At 39.0% G+C, this 23,290-nt stretch overlaps 1 protein-coding gene across 1 annotated transcript; it reads left to right on the top strand.

Moving 5' to 3' along the window:
• The first annotated feature begins 5,055 nt into the window (after window positions 1-5,055).
• Window positions 5,056-6,421, top strand: LOC110916340 (macrophage migration inhibitory factor). The gene is made up of 2 exons (XM_022161087.2): window positions 5,056-5,277; window positions 6,012-6,421. Exons 1-2 carry the CDS (start codon window positions 5,167-5,169, stop codon window positions 6,237-6,239), a joined length of 339 nt encoding a protein of 112 aa, XP_022016779.1. The 5' UTR covers window positions 5,056-5,166; the 3' UTR covers window positions 6,240-6,421.
• Window positions 6,422-23,290: the final 16,869 nt, after the last annotated feature.

The raw sequence follows: 23,290 nt of genomic DNA, 5'->3' as shown, positions 1-23,290 counted from the left end.
TGTGTATCGGGATCCAAGATCGATCGTAAGAGTCTTTGTCAAACAAGGCCATGCTTGGCTAAACTCTTACATCACTTGGTGAAGATAAATCTTTTATGTATTTCTTTTTTATTTCCAATCTTTGGCTCCTTTTTAATTGGGTATGTATTAATAACTTTAATAACTAGTTTTTTATATTGAAGGCGAATTTATTTAACCATTCTTCATATGTTGTTGATTCACATATTCGTGTCTTTATGGTCTATATAAAGCGCGTTAATTGCCTAGAAGGGGGTTAGAAGGGTGGTTGGGTAAATTGTATGTCTCGTTCAGTGTATGGATCATGCGAGAACCTGGTTCAAGCTTAGTAGGACTTCACAAGCGGACGGTCATAACCCCCGCGGGAGAAGTAAGAAACGCTTGAATCCCTTATTTATAAACTACTATTAAAACTTTAAACCAACCCCGCGGGGACTATATCTCTACTTACTCAGACCAAAGGATTGAGGGTAACGTCGCCTTCAAAAGAGGGGCCTACCACTTTTCGCATTAATAACTTACTTATTATCTTTCAATAATCCGACATTGCGGGACTGTATCCCTGCTGACTCAGACCAATAGGTTGAGGGTAATGTCGCCTTCAAAAGATGGGCCTACTACTATAATTTAAAGATAATCTCTTAAAATGCCCAAAGTGTGGAAATCACTAAAGGATATATAAAAGAGGAGTTGGAACCAAGTGATTCCTTCTTGTCTATTTGTTTTTCCTTATATTTTTATTTTTGCTTTTTATTTTATATTTTCATCAAAGTTTGGTTCGATTAGACGTTAACGATAAGCCGATATTAAAAGCTCTTGTGTCCCTGGATGACCTCGGTATCCTACCATCACTATACTACGTCCGCGATGGGTTCACTTTCCCTAACGTGTGTGTAGAGTGATAATAGTATATCGTGTTTTATAAATTTAAAACTTGAATTTTGCGAGTAAAAAGAGCTAAAATATAACTAAAAAATATAACCTCACACGCACATATCAGCAATCATTACAGTCTTGTAATTAGTCAGCAGTCATTTCACGTATGAGGTGTGTCAGAAGGACGGAAAGCAACACACGAATATGTGGTTCCCAATTTGTAATATATCATGACAAAGCCCTTGTGTTTACATGCAGTGTGCAGTGTTCTAATATCACCATATTGCTGCTATCAAGTTTAAGGATGCATTCCACGGTAAATGATGGGCCTGATATTAGGGGAATTATAACTATACCCTAATGAAATCTAGGGGATAATGGATAGATATGGTAACAACTACCAAGGGGATAATGGATATGGTAACAACTACCAAAGGGATAATGGATATTGTAACAACTACCAAGGGAGAAACTTCTTCGAGCTAACTACCGATATCTCATCCTTCTTATCTATTTCACAATCAAATCAACTCATCTTTCGATTTAAACAACGTGTTCCGATCAACGTTTATCGAAATTGTTACAGTTGATGAAGAAACCATAAAACGGAACATAATCCCAGATTGTCTAGAGAGGCACTGTTATCATGTGTCATATGGTAACAACTACCAAGGGGATATGGATATATTGCATAATTCATTTAGTTTATGTTTAGCTCCTTCAATCTCCGTTGCTTCATTAAAATTAACAAAGCGGCCTCGGCTGCATGAAGCTTTGCATTCTCTTTGATGCATCTTGGTTAATTGGAAGTATTGCATTTGCATTAATGAGATGTTAAATGTTTTTACTTGCAAATTTAAACGTTTTACTTCAAATTTTCAACCTTAGTTTCCAACATAACACACCTCATTTCATATTTTTTTTTACTCTTTTCTTCGATTTCAATAAATCTAATTTTGGAGGGAAGAGACTCACAGTTACAAATGGATATGGCTGCTATCAAGTGCAAATTTTCAACCTCAGTCATTACTTCTTAATAATCATTGTCAACCTCAGTTTCCATCAATTTCCAGAACATTCTCCCCAAACCATAACAAAGTCCTTTTCCTTCAACTTTCAGAACCTTCTCCCCATTGATTTCAAAAAAGTTATTAACCAACGAAGATTGAAGGTGCCAAACAGAAACTAAATGAATTATGCAACATTCAGAACATTGTTTAAGTAAGAAGTTGCTATCAAGTTTACAAATGCAAAAGATACTCGGAAGTTATTGATAATCATTCTGAACTTGAGAACAGGAAGCTCAACAATGGTGGTACAAGACGAATGTGTTTACATGCAGTGTACAATGTTCTAATATCACTATACAGTGTTCTAAAAAACCCACATTTTCGTCAATCCCAAATATACTAATTAAAAAAAGAAAGTTGGTTAATTGTATACAGGTCGTATTACGTTATACGGCCCGTATACAAGACATAAAATAGTTCTCGTATGTTGAGTATACGATCAAATAAAAAAATATAAAGTTTGTATACGACTCGTATAAATTTATAATGGCTGTATACAGTCTTGCAATTAGTCAGTAGTCATTACAAACACAATAAGATTGTGTCTATTCACTACATCAGTTGACACCATTTCTAAAATATTATGTTAGTGGGAAATGTTTTAAAAATCAGATGCAACTTTACACGTTCTACGAAATCGATTTGGGTCACGCTTCTCCTTACATTACTAATCATTTCGTGAATTCGAGTTCATTCTGAACTTGAGAACATGAAGATCAACAATGGTGGTAATACTTCCAAATTCTCGCCTACCAAACAGGAAAAGCGACTTCCAGTACAATTAGCAGCAAACTTGTTACAAATCTTACAAACACCATCTAACATTGATTGTGGATTTAACTTGCAACATACATGGATGGCGTCTATCATGTCATCGACCAACTTCTCATGATGGCATCTAAATCCTTGAATCTCGACGCTTCTCCTTACATTACTCATCATTTCATGAATTTGAGTTCACTAAGAAGTAATGACTGCTAACTAATTAGTGGAAGAATCTCATTTCGTATTTTCTCCTTTTCTAGTTCTCGAAGAATTTCATTCCGTATTTTCTCCTTTTCTAGTTCTCGAAGAATCTCGTTCCGTATTTTCTCCTTTTCTAGTTCTCGAAGAATCTCGTTTCGTATTTTCTCCTTTTGATAGTTCTCGAAGAATCTCGTTCCATATATAGATGCCAATGATAGATGTCAATCAAACTTACACAAGGCAATTAAACCTTACAAAGACCATCTAAAAATTTATATAATATGCTTCAAGCATTCTGAACCCTAGCTACAAACAACCCAACAAACCCTAACTTTCATATGGACAGTTGTTAGGAATTGTCTAAGAATAATTTGAAGGCTCACAAATTTCAATATCAGATCTGTATCCGGTCATCTTTCCAAACTGCAACACACGAATACGTGGTTCCCATCACAAGGCCACTGTGTTCACATGGAGTGTACAATATTCTAATATCACCATATTCAAGCATTCTGAACCCTAGCTACAAACAATCCAACAAACCGTTATCTGCTCCATGTAGTGAATAGTTGATATAATTAGACCATGAAAGTACCCCATCCCGTAGTTAACAACTGATCATCGGGTGTAAAACCGAACAACCGTTTAATAAATTTTAGTAATTCTTTAGATAACGTGGTGGGTATGAAGTAAATAAAAATTGAAAATAAAAGAATGTGTTGTACGAGGTGGGGGGAATCATATGGGGTATATGTATCATCCTGCGATTTTTTCTAGAGGGTTCACCTATGGTAGTGTTTTTCCTTTTCTAATATCACCATATTCAAGCATTCTGAACCCTAGCTACGAATATGCCCGCAAAGCCCATCAACGACTGCGTGTTGTGTGCATTGAGACAACAACAGATAATGAACGAATTGTTGGACTTCTTGTTCAAGCATTCTGAACCCTAGCTACAAACAAACCAACAAACTCCGGATACTGAAAACGTTATCTAAAGATTTATTAGAATTTATTTAACGGTTGTTCAGTTTTACCTAAAAAAAATTAAAAATATATATATATGGGTCGTATAGCTTTATACGACCCGTATACAGATCTTAAAACCCAAAAAAATGATCAAACCTCAAAAAATAAACACATTTTCCCGTATAACATTATATTGCTCGTATACACATGTATACGGGTCGTATAATTGTATACGTGTAAAACAAAAAAAGGATTCCACTGCAATTAATTCTGTGCAAAATCATTCTATACTGGCTGTATAACCTAATACGGCCGTATACACTAGGGGTCTGTTTGGTATGGGGTAATGGAATAGACGAAAGAATAGAATAGACGAGGTAATGGAATGAACGGGGGGAATGCAATGGATCATTACCATCCCATGTCTTGTTTGGTTAGTGTGTGTGAATGGAATGAATTGTTATTGTGTATTGTTTGGTGGCAAGAAAAACGAAGGAATAAAATTAGTGGTGAGTGGTGGTGGTGGTGGTCGGTGGTAGTGATTGTGGGTGGTTATAGGTGGCCGTGGTGGGTGGCGGTGGCGACGACGGGTGGTGCTGGTGGTGGCGAGTGGCGATGCGGCGGCGACGATGAGTGGCGGTGGTGGTGGCTGCGACGGCGGCCGTTGGTGGTGGGTGGCGGCGGAGGTTGCGGCGACAGCGGTGGTTGGTGGTGGCGGTGGTGGCATCGACGATGGTGGTGGGTGGCGGCGGCGAGTGGCGTTGGCGGTTGGTCGCGACGGTGGGTGGTAATGGTGGCGGGTGGGTGGGTGGCGGCGGCGGTTGCTGTCGGGGTGGCGGGTCGCGGGTGGCGGTGATGGGTGATGGTGGTGGGTTGTGGCAAAGGTGGTGGGTTGTGGTGTTGTTGATGAATGATGCAAGAGGGGATGAAATGGAAAAAAAAAACATGGGGTGGATGAAATGATTTTACGGGAATGTAATGCCTTTTGGAATGAGTAATTTCATTCCATTGACCAAACAAATACCTTTTTCTTCATTCCTCGTAATTATCCATTTCATTCCGTCTTTCAATCATTCATACCAAATACTACCTAGGGTATTATGAAAATAAGATTTTAGGTGTTTGTATATTATTTCCTTCAAATTAAGTCCACTTGTCGTGTGTTCAATTGCGATAAATCTCCTCCATCTTTACCTCATCTATAAATACCTGCAAAACCTTCATAGTTCCATGGTAGTTAGGAATCCAAACCACCGTTTTTTTGAAGATGCCTTGTGTTCAGATCTCCACCAATGTCTGCCTGGACGGCGTTGATACCGATTCCATCTTCTCCGATGCCACCAAAGCCGTCGCTCAGATCATCGGACGACCTGAGAAAGTAAATCCTCTCTCTCTCTCTCTCTCTCTCTATATATATATATATATATATATATATATATATATATATATATATATATATATAAGTCTATTACGTCTACACAGTGTGTGTGTGTGATATTGAATATGATGGATATGGTGTGATTTATGAATACATGATTCTGACTGGTGTTTTGTTCAATTTTATGAGAATTTGGAGTAACAGTTGATATTAGTTTGGATATGACTGTAAAAGAAACTGGTGTTGAGTATGTATGTATGTGCAACTTAATTAACTAACTTTATTGTGTTAATTAGAAGACAAAGAAAGTTATAAGAAAATGTAAGAATTTGACCTGAAATTCTTTTGAGGAATGGAATTTTGTTGGATAATTGGATGTTGACTTTGACCTTTGGATATGATCTTTTGGTTATTCAAACCTAAAATCATCTGCGCTGCGCACAATGATAATTTTTTGTTGGATAATGGTTAATTTGGATTTTATAAACCTTGCCCAAAATTGTGTTGAGGATTGTATAAACCTAAAAAAAATCTTTCTTGGATAAATTGATGAGAATATAGAAATTGAAATTTGTATGAGAAAAGTAATAGATGATACATTACTAGGAGAATTGGTGTCTCATCTAAAATGGCAGAGCATGATTCATTTACTAGACCAACTGCTCTATTGATTTACTAGACTAGATGGAAACCAACCAACTGCTCTAAGAAGAAAACAACTTTTTTTTTGGCAGTTTGTGATGGTGATATTGAAGGGATCAGTAGCTATATCATTTGAGAGGAACAAGGAGCCAGCAGCATTTGCAGAAATAATATCCATGGGTGGCATTACCTCTCAAGTGAAGAAGAAGCTGATATTCGAGTTGGGAACAATTTTACTCGAAAAGTTGTCCGTTCCGCGAACTAGATTCTTTGTAAAAGTATTTGATACAACCATGGCCACTAAATATGCCAAACTCTAGCTTCAATAGTCCGTCCATGTAATATACATACATACATACATATAAAACATCCATCCAGACTGCCTAGGTTTTGACCCTGCAAATGCCTGAATTGTGTTAAAAATTTGTACTCCTTCCTGTTGTTAAATGTCAAAAATAAAAAATTGTACTCCTTCCTTTATTCATGACTAGATGTTGTGTTCCTCTGGTCTGTTTTACATAGTACCAAACCTTTCATAATTTCTTTATCTGAATACATAACAGTCTTTTACAAATACTAATTCCCATGTGACGGCCAACATTTAAAACTTTCAAGGGGCAAAAAGATAATATATTTAAGTCGGTGACTTTTTGAATATGACATGCTGAATTTTAAAACTTTATAGTGCATAAATATCAAAGAAAAATAAAGCATGTGATGTAATTTAGCATGCTTGGCCTTTGGGTCTTGTCTTGACCGGTTCAATCCGGTTTTAATGTTTTTATAGTTTGATGGCAACACATCAATAGAATTGTAGGGTAGTTATATGACACATGTGAACATAAAAATATTGATAAAAAGTAATGCAAGTTCTACAAATTATGTAATGACTTTTGACTATGTTTTTCGCATGGTAACAGTTCTTTTTGACAAAGTTGTAAGATAAAAATAATATTTTTTTGAATTACTTGCCTTCTTTGTCCATTATAAACTAGTGCTGTTCAAATTGCTCGGTTCTCGACGCTTGTTCAATGTTCGCTCGGAAAATGCTCAGAATTTACTCGTTTGATTCAGCTCAATTAAAAAAATGCTCGGTTCAGATCGGCTCGGTTTGTAAACGAACAGAACACGAGCAAAGGTCCGCTCAGTTTGGTTCGGCTCGGTTGGCTCTATTTATTTTTTAATATATATATATATATATATTCATATATATTTGTGTTTGTGTGTATTATTTTTAATGAAATGACTAGAGACCAACATTAACAATGTTTGGTCCAAGATTCAAATAGAGCTCATTTAAGTAATTAGAATTGAAATCCAATACCAATAGTCCATTATCCAATACGTAAAGGTCCATTTGAGTAATTGAGTCAAAATTTCAAATACTAAAATGTGAAGCGTCGATCATTACTCAAGTCTCAATCCGCCATTTAATTCAGAAGTGCAAGACCAAAATCAAAACCCCCCATTAGCCATCGTTATTCGATTTCTCCATCGCCACTCGCCAAGACGCTAACTCCCCAGGGTTTTGCTTTAATCGATTCATTCAATTTCAAACTTCCAATAGAACAAGGGTATGTTTCAATCGGTCGACGATTTATCTTCCCGCTTAGTTCATCTTGATAGAACAAGTTGAGTGTTTTTGTATTCTTTGTTATTTGTTAAAATTTTACTTGTTTCTATTGGACGAAACATCAGGGACGAACACAGTGGTTTATTCTAATAACTAGCACTCCCATCGTCACTTTCCTTGTTTATTCTGTGACGCTCGAGACTCGCTCGACGTTTGTTCGAAAAATGCTCGGATCGAAAGACGCTTGCTCGACTTTGGCTCAGTTTAAAAAGGCTCGGTTCGGTTCTGATCGGCTTGTAAACGAAACGGACCGAGCACGAGCAAAGGTCTGATCGGTTAGGTTCGGCTCATGAACAAACCTATTACAAACTCATGAATTCACATACTCTACCTAATTACTTGCCTTTTTTGTCCACCGTAAACTCATGTTGAAATACATAAAACATATGTAAAGCCGTTAAAAAGTTAGTAAGATTAAATTGCAAAAGATGATAATTTTTGGAGTTAAATGCCTGATTGGTCCTGTGGTTTGTAGATATTGCAGAATTGATCCCAGTGCTTCAATAATTATAAAGTTGGTCCCAATGGTTGTAATTTTTGTACCTGTATGGTCCTTATCACTAACCTATGTTAAGTTTCTCAGTTAAGTGTGTACGAAATGACTACATTGCCCCTAAACAATTAATAAACAAAACCAAAAAGAGATGAGCCCACCACCTCATTTTCTTCTTCCTCTCTCTCTATTCTAAAACCAACCACCACCTCCACCTCCACCTTTAACCCACCACCACCACCACCTCCTCCACCGTCAACCCACCACCTCCACCGTCACCTTCAACCCACCACCACCACCACCCTACCACCACAACACCACCTATTGTCACACCACAAAAACGTCGCAGCGAAAATACAAACGTTGTCACACCCCTTTCTATGGCGGATGCACGAGGTGTGATCTTGAAAGGTTCTCATTGCATACGAAAGGTAAACATACTACATGCTCGTAAAAATAACTCCAAATGCCATTACATAATTAAAACATAACGTAGTTTAAGTGTTTACAACACAAGACAACATATTGTCTGAAAAGTTTACAACTTTATTTAAAAGATGAACATAAAGGTTCCTTATATCACCACACGGAGTGGGACATAACAACCAAGCCCAGCAAAACGGTATAGGAGTCTTGACACACATAGCTAACAATATAAACAACATCCTTACTACATTCATTAACATTAGCTACGCCGCTCGGTAGTAAGTAATGGTACCATAGGACTTGACAAATCCCGTTCCTGAAACCCTAGGTTTGTTTGGGTGAAAGGAATGACTGAATCCGAAAACATTTTACTTTGATAACCTTTACTCTAAGGTTATCCTGCTGTCTCAAGGCTTGAATGTAATGCGTTAACTTACCACATAAATGTTTGTATCAATAAAACAAGCTTTTACTTGGCAAAACATAACTTTTTGATTTATTCAAAATACTTTGTTTTGTTCCTTTTTACTTATGGTTAAGTATTCTCATTTTGTTACTTACCATACATAACTTTTGTTTACACTTAACTACATGACTACATTTTGGGTTTTAATCATATGACAATGGTTTAAACAAGAACATTTGATGGTTGGTTTAAACATGGACTTTATACATTAGTGGTTTGTTTAATGACTTAAGTAACGATATGTGTGTAGTATGATACAAGCATGGTGGATACGCCGCTGGTACTTCCTATATATAAGTGCTTGTATAGTATTACATGTCATAGCGTTATTTAAATCATTTAGTTTGGACTTATACATTTTTACACAAATAACACATTTTCACAAGACTTCGTTTTACAAAAACAACTTGTTTTATACAACTTATTTTTACTTGGTTATTCTTTTAACCATACGATATTCTTCTATTTATACATATCATTTGATTTCATCGCTTTTCAAATGATTTACAAAACAAAACAGTTTACAAGATTCATGACTAACTTTTATTAAACACTTTTCTTAAACTTAAGTCATGAATCCTATTTTCATAAAACCTATGTTACTCACAGGCAATTTTATGCTGGCGTACCTATTTTCACTTGTGTTTCAGGAGCTAATGCATAGGACGATCGTGACACGCTAGGGTGGACTTGGGCCTTAGTGACATAAAACAAGAGCTAGACTTAGTTTAATTACGTTATGTACTCTTTATTTCAGTAGTTTTAAGACAATGTAACATGTTGGTTCTTGTTTTGAACAATGTATTCCACCCTTGGGTGATGAATAAAATATTATTTTAATTACCTTGGTTGTGGAACAATAATTCTGTTACAACACTCCCCGACGTTTCCGCCACGATTTGATGTTTTACGTGGTCGGGGTGTGACAGAAGAGTTGGTATCAGAGCCAATGGTTATAGGGAATTAGGTTATTAGTAACGCTTTGACCTAGACTATAACCTTTCTAGGACCCCAACACAAGTTGTCTTGTGTGTAGATTTTAAAACATGCACTTCACTTATCCTTAGGTGATCACCAAAACAAGAACCCAGTTTTCTAAAACGATTTTTGAAAAACAATCCTCTGTTTTCAAATGATTTATTATATGATTTTGAACCCTTCCAGTTTGATTTTTGGCCTTGTGCCTTCCAAGTTTTCAAAATCTCGTCAAAGTTTTGGGTTCTAAATAGTGTGAACACGTGCAAACTGGAAGAGTGAATGCCTGTACCCTGGGTTTTCTGTCTAAGGCTAGAGTGTTCGTACAAATCCACATAATCGGACCATTCACTCTTACCTGGGAACTCCTGGGGTGAGTGTTCACTTATAGGCGAGCATGTCTTCGCTAAGCATTGTTTATGGACCCATTTACTTTGATTTGTCACTGTGTCATTTGTTTGCTTTGTGATACGGACGAATGACCACCATCCTTGCTTTGTTGATTTTGTTTCGTCTCATTCTTTTCATCTAATCATCTCACTCGTTTCCTCTCATGTTTTCCTCTTTTTAGCATGCCTCCTCGACGTGAAAATCAGCTACCGAATGCCGAACTGGCAGAAATCATCGCACAGCATATGGCTGCTACGTTCCCGAATCTTATTGCTAAGTTTAACCAAGCCAACATCAATCAGAACGCTCCTTGTAACTTCAAGAGCTTCAATTCGGCTAAACCACTCAAGTTCAGTGGTACTGAGGGGGCAACTGGGCTCCTTCAATGGTTTGAGAGCATTGAGAATACTTTTCGTCATGTTCAGTCTCCTGATAATCGCAAAGTCAAGTTTGCTTCTAATGTTTTTCAGAAGAGGGCGTTGACATGGTGGAACGGGGTTATGAGAGATCGAGGTGCTGAAGTCGCTTTAGCACAGTCATGGGCTGAGTTGAGGACTCTCATGATGAGTGAGTTTTGTCCTCGTCATGAACTTCGAGCGCTGGAAAGGGAGTTTGACGATCTAAAGCAGTTTAGTGGCGAGCACCGGGCGTATACTGACAGGTACGAAGAGTTGAGTTTGTTATGCCCAACGATGGTTACCCCACTTGATAAGGCTATTGAAAGATACATCGATGGTCTACCTGACTCTGTGCAAGACATAGTTACCGGTAGTAAACCTACCACTGTTCGTCAGGCAATCGAACTATCTGCAACGTTGACTGAGTCGTAGATTCGAAAGGGTAAGTTGTATAGAAAGGGTGACAAGAAGGGTAAGAAGCAGGAGTCTGACAAGAAGGAGAGCAAGAAAGGTAAAAGCAAGAAGGGGAGTGACGCGGGTTCTTCGAAGGGTTCTAGGAAGCGGAAGGCTTCCCAAAATTTTGCCATTACTACACAGACGAATCAGCCTGCGCAACCTCTTGCCAAGAAACCATACTTTAGCAATGCACCTCTGTGCAATAAGTGTAACGGACATCATCAACCACACCACCAGTGCCGTCAATGCACTAACTGTGGAAGACCTGGTCATCTTGCTGCTACATGCCGCATTCCTGCCAATCTGAATCGGGCAGCTCAGAACCCGGCTCAACAAGTTGCTCAGCCTTTTGCTCAGCAACAAGGTCAAGCAGCACGACCTCACTTTCCACCAGGTTCCTGTTACAACTGTGGGGATCTGACCCACTACCGTAATCAGTGTCCAAGATTGGTGAATGCGAACCCGGTTCAAGCTCAGGCTCGTGGACGAGCTTTTAACATGAATGCTATTGAGGCGCAAGCAGACGACGAAGTGGTGAACGGTACGTTCTTTGTTAATAATCAACCTGCGTCTGTTCTTTTTGATTCAGGGGCTGATAAGAGTTTTGTGTCGTTATCTTTTGAGCCCTTGCTTCGCGTGTCTAGAACGAAACTAGGTAAGCCTTTGACAGTTGAAGTTGCGAGTGGTGAACCCGTTGTTCTTGATTCTGTTCTTCGCAACTGCCAGTTGAACCTTAACGACCACCTCTTTCCTATTGACCTCACGCCTATGCAACTTGGAAGCTTCGACATTATTGTGGGTATGGATTGGTTAGCCAAGCATCGCGCAGAGGTAGTGTGTTTTGAGAAGATCGTTCGTGTGCCGCTTTCGTCAGGTGAGATACTACAGGTTCGTGGTGAAAAACCTGCTAGTAGCCTCAAGCTTATGTCTTGTTTTCGAGCTCGGAAGTATCTGTGAAAGAACTATGTGGCCTTCTTGGCACATGTTACAGCAGATAAAGGCCAAGGTAAGTCTATGCAAGATATTCCTGTTGTTCGGGATTATCCGGAGTTGTTTCCTGAAGAGTTGCCTGGTCTACCTCCTGCACGCCAAGTCAAGTTCCGTATCGATCTCGTACCTGGTGCAAATCCTATTGCCAAAGCTCCATATCGTCTTGCACCATCTGAGATGCAAGAGCTATCTAAGCAGCTTCAGGAGCTTTCTGACAAAGGTTTTATCCGTCCTAGATTTTCACCTTGGGGTGCTCCCGTTCTCTTTGTCAAGAAAAAGGATGGATCCTTCAGAATGTGTATCGATTATCGTGAGCTGAATAAGCTTACCATCAAGAATCGATATCCCCTACCTCGCATTGATGACCTCTTTGACCAGTTACAGGGTGCTACTTGCTTTTCGAAGATCGACCTTCGTTCTGGGTATCATCAACTTCGTGTGCATGAAGAGGATATTCCCAAAACAGCTTTCCGCACTCGATATGGGCATTATGAGTTCACAGTCATGCCATTCGGTTTGACCAATGCTCCTGCTGTTTTCATGGACTTAATGAATAGGGTCTGCAAGCCTTATTTAGATAAGTTCATCATCGTTTTTATTGATGACATCTTGATTTACTCTAAGACGCGAGCTGATCACGAGCGCCATCTTCGTCTTACTCTGGAACTCCTAAAGAAAGAGCAACTTTTTGCCAAGTTCTCCAAGTGTGAATTTTGGCTTAAGGAAGTTCAATTTTTGGGGCATATTGTCAACGAACAAGGTATTCATGTAGATCCCTCCAAGATCAGTGCGATTAAGGATTGGGATACGCCTACTACTACTACTGAGGTTCGTTCTTTTCTTGGTCTTGCGGGTTATTACCGCCGCTTCATCGAGAACTTCTCAAAGGTTGTAGTTCCTCTAACTGCTCTAACTCAGAAGAACAAACCCTTTGAATGGGGTTCTAAGCAAGAAGAAGCGTTTCAGACCTTGAAACAGAAGCTTTGTGATGCACCTATTCTAACTTTGCCTGAGGGCAATGATGACTTTGTCGTTTACTGTGATGCATCGAAATTGGGTCTTGGCTGTGTTCTGATGCAAAGGAACAAAGTCATAGCCTATGCATCAAGGCAATTGAAGGTACATGAGAGAAACTACACCACTCATGATCTTGAGTTGGGTGCAGTTGTCTTCGCTCTCAAAATCTGGAGACATTATTTGTATGGCACAAAATGTGTGGTTTTCACTGACCACAAAAGTCTCCAGCATATCTTCAACCAGAAGGAACTCAACATGAGGCAAAGACGTTGGGTCAAACTCCTAAACGACTATGATTGCGAGATTCGCTACCATCCCGGTAAAGCGAATGTTGTGGCTGACGCATTGAGTCGTAAGGAACGTACTGTGCTTCATTATGTTCGTGTTCAATCTGCTATTCAAGCACGATCTGATATCCAAGCACGCATTTCTCAAGCTCAACATGCCTGTGTTTCACAAGACTTAATGGGTAATGAATTACCCTATCACATTAAGCCTGACCTTGTGCTGAAGGAAGATGGATCGTATTATTTCATGGACCGTTTGTGGGTCCCAAGCCAAGATGATCTTCGCACTCTGCTTATGGATGAGGCCCATAAGTCTTGTTATTCTATTCATCCTGGCTCAGATAAAATGTATAAGGATCTTCGTACTCTGTATTGGTGGCCTGGTATGAAGAAAGACATTGCCTTATACGTTTCTAAATGCCTTACTTGTCTCAAGGTTAAGGCTGAACACCAACATCCTTATGGTCTTTTGGAGCAACCAGAGATCCCAGTTTGGAAATGGGAAAACATTACCATGGATCTCGTTACCAAACTTCCGCGCACTAAGAAAGGTCACGATGCCATCTGGGTAGTTGTTGATCGTCTTACAAAGTCAGCGCATTTCCTACCGATCCGTGAGAATCTATCTGCTGAAGATCTGGCCAAAATCTACGTGGATGAAATTGTATCTCGACATGGTGTTCCTTTGAACATTATTTCTGATAGGGATGCTCGCTTCTCTTCTCGATTTTGGAGAACCATGCAATCTGCCATGGGGACCCAACTCAATCTAAGCACAGCCTATCATCCACAAACAGATGGCCAAACTGAAAGAACAATCCAGACCTTGGAAGATATGCTTAGAGCTTGTGTGATCGATTTTGGTGGTAGTTGGGATTCACATCTTCCATTGATTGAATTCTCCTACAACAATAGTTATCACTCCAGCATCAACATGGCTCCTTTCGAGGCTCTCTATGGTCGAAAATGTCGTTCACCAGTCTGCTGGAATGAAATAGGTGAGGCTCAGCTTACTGGACCTGACCTCATTCTAAAGACAACTGACAAGTTTAAGAAAGTTCGTGATAACATACAGGCAGCTCGAAGCCGTCAAAAGAGTTACGCGGACCGACGACGCAAGCCCTTAGAATTCCAAGTCGGTGATCGTGTATTACTTAAGGTCTCACCTTGGAAAGGTGTGATCAGATTTGGAAAGAAAGGAAAACTTGCACCTAGATATGTTGGACCATTCAAGATCATCGAAAGAATCGGCAAGGTAGCCTACAGACTTGCATTACCTCCTAAACTTGGAAATGTTCATCCTACTTTCCACGTATCCAATCTCAAAAAGTGTTTAGCTAATGAGAACCTCCACATACCGCTTGACGAAATCCGTGTTGATAAAACACTACATTTTGTTGAGAAACCTGTGGAAATTATGGATCGTGAAGTCAAATGGCTTAAACACAAGCGCATTCCGTTGGTTAAAGTTCGCTGGGAATCTAAACGTGGACCTGACTTTACTTGGGAACGTGAAGATCAAATGAAGGCGAAGTATCCACATCTATTCTCACGAGTTTCCTCTAAACAAATTTCGGGACGAAATTTCCACAAGTAGGGGAGACTGTGACATCTGTGCTTGTAATCATTGTAAACAGTTCAGTTATCAATGAAATAAAGTTATTTGATCCCTATGTTTGTTTGTTTATGTTTTATGTTTTTCATGTTTTGACTTTTATTCGATTTCAAACTCTATATCGCTTTCTGGAGAATTATACGCAAACTGGTGCGTAAACGTAGTCAGTTTAACGCAACAAATACTCCGGAACATCAATTTATGCTTGACATACCTTAAATAACCTTTACATAACTTAGAAATAAGTTTTAGAAGGTTTGGTATGCCGAAATCAAGTTATTTCGCTTACAGGGACTAAAATTGACAAACTACGAAAGTATGCCGATTTGAACTGTAACGAACATTCCGGAACATGCCCATAAGTTAAACACACCCTAAATATCCTTGACGTAGCTTAGAAATAGGCTTTGAGGGGTTCGGTGTGCTAAAATAAACTTTTGGGTCATTCAGGGACTAAAAGCGTCAAAAAGTGCATAAGTTTGCATTTTCGCGCATAACTTACGTTCTGAATACATCCGGACATCCAAAAATTTATGTAATCATTAAACTATTATGTTTTAGTGTTTAGCTTGTCAAAAATCCATTCGTCGCACAATTTGGACCGTTTTTGCATCCGTTACGACTTCCGTCGTAATTAACCGAACAACGCAATCGTACGGCCAAACGAATAGACATCCCGCATATTTTTGAGCATATTCAAGTTCCCTATACTTTAACTTCATTTTAGATCCTTAAAATGGGGTTAACGGGGTTTAAACGTGCCAAAACGCATCAAAAATCAAGTTTGGAGGTACAGGGGCCTGTTCTGCCAAATTCAATCTTTCTGACCTGCAGGGTCCTTACGGACCGTAAGACCTACTCCATACGGTCCGTAATCAGGTGCCAAATATACCAGAAAATGCAATCCAGCTTGATCCATCTGTTCCTCACTTGTGCAAATGGTTTTGGGCAATCTATGGGCTGGTTTGGGGGCTCCCCTGGTTTTGTAAAACAATGGGCTTGATGTGTACGGCCTAGATCGAAGCACGTTATTCAACGAACGATCCTAACGGTTCTACTACATCTATAAATACCCCCACCATGTCTTGCTCAAAACCCACTTGAATTCTGAGATTTTCTCTAAGTTGAAGTATTGAACATTTCATACCTGGGAAATACTTGGAATATCAATCTTGCGGGGACCTTCTGTAAGTATTCTTTCGCGTTTTTTTTGTTCATTTTAGCGTTAAAGTCAAACTGTGTTTGACTTTCTGCATTAACCAGTTTTTGGTCAACGCGAAGTTCGTTTGAACTTCATAACGTGAGCGTAATCACGATGGTTATAGTCCCTAGTGACTATACCTACTGATTACCACGTTATCTAGGCTCAGTGACGAGTCGTAGTTTCGGCCAAAATGCGTTTTCTTGCGTATTTTGTAACCTACTCTAGGGTATTAAAACCGTTTGTTTTAATACCAAACCTGTTTTCTAACATTACTAAACATGTTCTAGCATGTTTAGCTCATCGCTTTTAGATTTGTGCTTGTTTAGGGTCGTAAAGGTAAGCGATCTAATCAATCGCTTATGCTTACGAACCCGACCCATTTGGTCGATCTTTAGGATCCGACCAAACATTTTAGGTGACCATAGTTGTATAGGGAATAACCTTCCGAGGTTATACCTTATGGTCACGACGTTTAAGTAGTTGTATGATAAGTAGTTCTTATGCCTTAGGTAAATTACCAAAATACCCTTTTTACGCCCAAATTCATTTTAAACCTATGTAACATAATTCTTGGTATCTAAACTGATTTAACAACAATATTAAACATGTTAAGGCATATCTTGCTTGTCATAGGACTAGTTAGGCTTTCCGAACGCATTTTACGCAAACGACGCGTTAAAGTAGCATAAGCTACCTAAACGGGTCGTAACGGGTCAAAAGCACTTAGGATAAGTTTCGTTTTAGTATGTAGGCTTTGTCAAACCATATTACATAAGTTCCCATACTTATTTGGTTTACGAACCCTCGTACTACCCGATCCTCCGATAGGTACGTTTATTAATGTAGATACCTTTATAGGTGCCGTTTGATTCCGTGATCTACTAGCATTGCTTGGTGGTTATCCTACGACTTCTAAGAAATCTCAAGTGAGTACATAGACCCCTCTTTTACTGTTTTCCAAACATTTTGGGGTGAAACACATGTGCCTACTTGTTACTTTCGTGCTTTCTTGTTTTCACATCGTATGCTTGCTATGTTCTTAGTACACTTATAGTACATGATTTCATTACATTGTTTTGCTATGTATGTTAACTTAGCATGCTAGCACATTGATTTACATTACATTGTTTTGCTATATATGTTTACATGGCATATTAGCACATTGTTTTACATGACTTTTCTGCTTTGTATCTGAACCTTATTATTGGATGAATATCACATGTTTTTATCATATAGCATCGTTATGATTGTTGCTATGGTATTAAGAAGTCACACCAACTAACCCACGCTTCCGCAAAGCTAGGGTGTGACAATACTCATGCGCGTTGCATCCGTCGACAAAATCTGCCAAAAAACACTCATCAACACCAACAGAATTAGAATTGTTAGTAAATACATTCAATCTCATTTTTCTATTTCGAATGTCATGTCGACTGTACCAAATCGACAATCAATCACGGCATGTGCGGTGCTTAAAAATGGCCGACCCAAAATAACATTTTGTTGTTGTTTCGGGTCCGCGGATGAGTAGTCTAAGACTAAAAAGTCAACCGGGTAATAGAACTCATCGATTTTCACTATGACATCTTGAACCATCCCTCGAGGTAGCTTATGAGACAAATCGGCTAAAACAACCGTTGTCTCCACCCTTGCTCGTGGACCAAAATCATATCGGTCGTATAAGCCCCCCGGTAAAATGCTCACTCCAGCTCCAAGATCTAGCAACGCCTTTGACATTTGAAAATTACCAACTTGAATATTTATTAATGGCGTGCCTGGATCTTGGAGCTTAGGAGGAAGCTCCCCATTAAGTACCGCACTAACTTGCCCGGTTAAATCGACCCGCTTAGGCATCTTTTCCTTTTGTTGCCTTTTTTGTGTGCACAATTCTTTTAAAAATTTAGCGCAGGCGGGCACTTGCTTTATTGCATCAAGTAACGGAAGGTTCACTTTTACTTGTTTAAAAATGTCCCACAACTCCTCTTTTTGGGGACCCCTTGTTGAAATGAAATTTTTCCTACCCGGGTCAAGTAAAGCCGATGGAAATGGGACTTGACTCGGCTCCCCTTCATCTTTTTTATCTTTTAAACTTTCACCTAACCCCGGTTTTTCAACATTAGACTCTTTAGACACAATAGGTGAAGCTTCATCCTCTTCACTTTCATTACCCGTAATATCTTCAACCACCCCATCAACCAAACCTGGTGACAAATTTGCTTTAAATTCTTTGCCACTTCTTAAAACACTAACATGATTGATATTAATAATACGTGATGAGCTATGGGAAGGATTTAACTTAGTGTCGCTAGGGAGTTGCCCTTTGCTTTTCTTCAACTCCGCCACATTGGTTGCTAATTGACCCATTTGAGTTGTTAGTTGATGTGTGTAAAATGCAACATATAAATTACATCAAATGAGGCATAAAACTAACCCTTTTTAAGTACTAATGTTGGAAAAAGTGTATTTTTGTCTTCCTTTTGTATTTTCAGGATTAAATGAGCTCAAATTAACAAAAGAAGCAAAAAGACAGCTAAATCTAACATAAATACAAGAAAAAGAACAAAAGTGGATTGCCTGACCCCTCGACAGCATCAGCCCAAGCAAAACAGAGAAGACAGAAGACTGAACATGCTCCGTGCTCAGCGAGCACGGGGCCGTGCCCAAGAAGCAGCAGAAAAAACAAACTTGTAGAAGCTTCTATTGCTCACCACGGGGCCGTGCCCAGTGAACACGATGGGCGCACAAACCTGTAGAAGCTTCTAACATTTTGATTTGATTAGACGTTGAGGATAAACCGGTACTAAAAGCTCTTGTGTCCTTGGACGACCTCGGTATCTTACCAACACTATACTACGTCCACGATGGGCGCACTTGCCCATATGTGTTTAGTGTTAGTAAATATCGTGTTTTATAAATTTAAAACTTGGCTAAAGTGTAAAAAAGGCTTAAAATATATCCCTAAAACATATATACACTAACACGCATCAAGTTTTTGGCGCCGCTGCCAGGGACACAAGGATTTTAAGAAAGCTTAAAATCGACGGCCTAATCAATTTTTCAAAACCTTTTTAAAACGCGATTTTTCTGCATTTTAGTTTAGTTTGCACTTACAGTAGCCTGAACACGGGGCCGTGCTCACCGAACACGCCTCCGTGCTGCACATTTTTAGTTAGATACCCAGATACAAAGTCTGAACACGGGGCCGTGCTCACTAAACACGCCCTCGTGCTCAACGAGACCAGTAACTTCATTTAAAACGCCCAGATACAGACCCTGAACACGGGGCCGTGTCCACTGAACACGGGGCCGTGTCCAGCTTCTGTTTCCGTCTTTGTTTTTGTTTTCTGGTCCCGAGACTCAGTTGTGGTCTGTTGAGTGATTCTTATGGATCAATACTCAGGAGGCTACAACTACACCTATGAGGAGGATGATTATATGAGAGACTATTGCACTAATTGTGGTAACCCACACTCGGTACAATATTGTAACTTATTTCAACCATCCACTTCGTACAACCATTATGAGGAGCCCAGGTACGAGCCATCGACTTCATACACATCCTATGAAGACCAAAGGTATGAACCTTCTCCCTCATACTCATATTTTGATGAACCAAGGTATGAACCTTCATCCTCATACTTTGAGGACTCAAGATATGAGCCACCACCTTCATACACTTATTATGAGGAATCATGGCGTGAACAACCCACCTCATATGAGTACTATGAAGAACAAAATTTCGACCCTTATCCATCATATACTTACCATGAAGAACAATGGTGTGAACCATCTACTTCATATGGGTACTATGAGGAACCAAGGATCAAACAACTGGATTCAAGCTTTGAGGATCCCGATCCTTACTCTATCACCGACATAGCCGATAGGATAATAGAAAACCTTAAATTTATCGAAAGATGCATAAAAGAATCTCGCGCAAAGGAAGAGGAGTCCCGCGCGAGAGAAGAATTAAAAAAAGAAGAAACGATAATTGAGGAATTAAAAATGGAAGAATAAATAAGTGAAAAACCGACACATGAGCTAAACAACGAACGGGGTGAGGCCGATAACGTTAAAATTCAAGAAGAGTCTAATTTTGAAGAAATTAATCTCTTGTCACCTTCTTTTGAAAATCATTGTTTAGTAACCACTCATGCTAAGTTTTTAAAAGAGTTAAACACTAACACTAAAATTGAAGAAATGGTAAGTGTTAAGTTAACTAATGATCAAATTTCACTAATAAAAGAAGATCCTTTTGAAATTAACATTACACCGGTTCCATGTTTTTTTTCAAAATTCATTTATTAATGTCACCATTGATAAAGATCTTTGTGTTAACATAATGCCTAACTACATTTTTGAAAAATTAAGTATTAGTGATTTTTCTCCACTTCAAATACCCATTTTTCTATCTAATCGGAAAGTAATAAAATCAATCGGTGTGGTTGAGGATGTTTTGGTTCAAACAAATCAAATGGTTATTCCAACCGACTTTGTCATCCTCGATGACGCTCCTCTAGTCTTGGGAAAACCTTTTGTAAAAACTCATGAAGCTTTGAAAAACCAGAAATTTAACAATCTACCTCTTCAGTTAGGGGCATTCAAAAGGAGCATAGATTTTGAGCGTTCAATGAAATATCCTTTTGGCAATAATGACCCCCTAATTGAAGATGAAGATGAGCCACCTGATACAACTGAAGAAGTTGACCACTTTGTTGAAGAAGAGGTCGCCATAGAACAAACCTTTAAAGTTCTTGATCTAGATGAGCCACAAAATAAGGTGTCTCCTAAAGACCCACCAATTGAGCTCAAAGAACTTCCGAAAGGTTTGGAATATGCTTTTCTAGACAAAGATGGTAATTTACCTGTAATTATTTCGTCTAAATTAAGTAGCATAGAAAAAGAAAAATTAATCAATCTTCTTAGAAAACACAAAAATGCGATCGCTTGGAAGCTTGTAGATATCAAAGGAATAAGTCCTTCCATGTGCACGCACAAAATTTTAATGAATGATGACTACAAAACAGTAATACAACCACAACGTAGAGTAAATCCCAATGTGCAAGATGTGGTTAAAAATGAGGTCATCAAACTATTTGACGCCGGACTAATCTATCCTATCTCCGATAGTCCATGGGTAAGTCCCGTCCAAGTAGTCCCGAAAAAAAGAGGTATGACGGTAATAACTAATGAAAAGAATGAATTAATACCAACAAGAACCGTCACAGGATGGAGAGTTTGTATAGACTATAGACGATTAAATGAAGCAATGAGGAAAGATCACTTTCCTTTGCCCTTCATTGATCAAATGTTAGAACGACTATCCGGTCATAAATTTTACTGTTTCTTGGATGGTTTTTCAGGTTACTTTCAAATTCCAATAGCACCTGAAGACGAAGAAAAGACGAATTTCACATGCCCCTACGGAACTTTCGCCTATCGACGCATGTCGTTCGGTCTATGTAATGCACCTGCAACATTCCAACGTTGTATGGTAGCCATTTTCCATGATATGATAGAAAAGACAATGGAAGTCTTCATGGACGACTTTTCTATCTTTGGAGATTCATATGACCAATGCCTCGATAACCTCGAACGAATGCTATCCCTATGTGAGGAAACTAACCTCGCCCTTAACTAGGAAAAATGCCATTTCATGGTAACAGAGGGAATAGTACTCGGTCACAAAGTCTCGAGCGAAGGAATGGAAGTTGATCGAGCAAAAGTAGACACTATTTCTCGATTACCTCCACCCTCCTCCGTTAGGGCAATCAGAAGTTTCCTAGGGCATGCCGGATTTTATAAAAGCTTTATCAAGGACTTTTCAAAAATTTCAAGACCTCTAACAAAATTACTTGAAAAAGATGCACCTTTCATCTTTGACAAGGATTGCAATCAAGCATTTCTAACCCTCAAGGGAATGCTAGTCAATGCACCTATCATGATAGCACCTGATTGGAAATTACCTTTCGAAATCATGTGTGATGCAAGTGACTTTGCGGTTGGAGCAGTCTTGGGACAAAGAAAAGAAAAGCATTTCCACCCAATTTATTATGCTAGTAAAACACTTAATGATGCACAAGAAAATTACACAACTACTGAAAAAGAGTTACTAGCTGTGGTATTTGCTTTTGATAAATTCCGTTCATACCTTGTTCTTTCTAAAACTGTAGTCTATACACAACTACTGAAATGCCTCAAAATGGCATTCTCGTTTGTGAAATTTTTGATGTGTGGGGACTCGATTTCATGGGACCCTTCCCACCGTCAAAAGGAAACAAATATATACTTGTGGGCAATAAAAAGTGTAAACCTATACTTAGAAACTGCAGGTAAAAATCGATTTTGTCAAATGAATGAATTAGACGAACTAAGGAATTATGCATACTCTAATTCTGAAATTTATAAGGAAAGAATGAAAAATTTACACGACAAATATATTAAGCCTAATGAATTTCGAGTAGGAGACCAAGTTCTGTTGTTTAATTCACGACTTCGATTATTTCCGGGTAAACTAAAATCTAGGTGGTCAGGACCTTTTTCCATCACCCATATTTTTCCTCACGGTGCAGTAGAAGTTAAAGCTCGAAATGGGATTCCATTCAAAGTCAATGGCCAACGGCTAAAACTCTATCGAGGGTCCATTGAGGATGAGGAAGAAGAGATCTCGCTTCAAACGGTCAACGAATAAAAAGCATCCACATCATACCTGGTATGTTACGAACAAGTAAGTATACATCGAAAGCGGTAAGTCTTTTAACCATGCTTATTGGGAAAAACGGGCACTCCCACGAGCACACATAAAAAAAATTTCAAAACTTTGCTCCGCACGGGGCCGTGTCCGCTGGACACGGGGCCGTGTCGGCGCAGCTGTCGGGATAAAACCCTCTTTTCGTAACAGTTACATCATTCCACACGCCCCGTTTCCACGAAAAAGCTCTGGTCCGAGGCGATTTTATGCAGATTTTCGATGTTACCTCTAGATCTAACAACATCAAGGTATGATTCTATCATCATTAAT

This window comes from Helianthus annuus, chromosome 16 (genome assembly GCF_002127325.2).
Source record: "Helianthus annuus cultivar XRQ/B chromosome 16, HanXRQr2.0-SUNRISE, whole genome shotgun sequence".
NCBI lineage: Eukaryota > Viridiplantae > Streptophyta > Magnoliopsida > Asterales > Asteraceae > Helianthus > Helianthus annuus.
The sequence above is the reverse complement of the archived record's forward strand: the minus strand, read 5'-3'. Positions and strand labels throughout refer to the sequence as shown.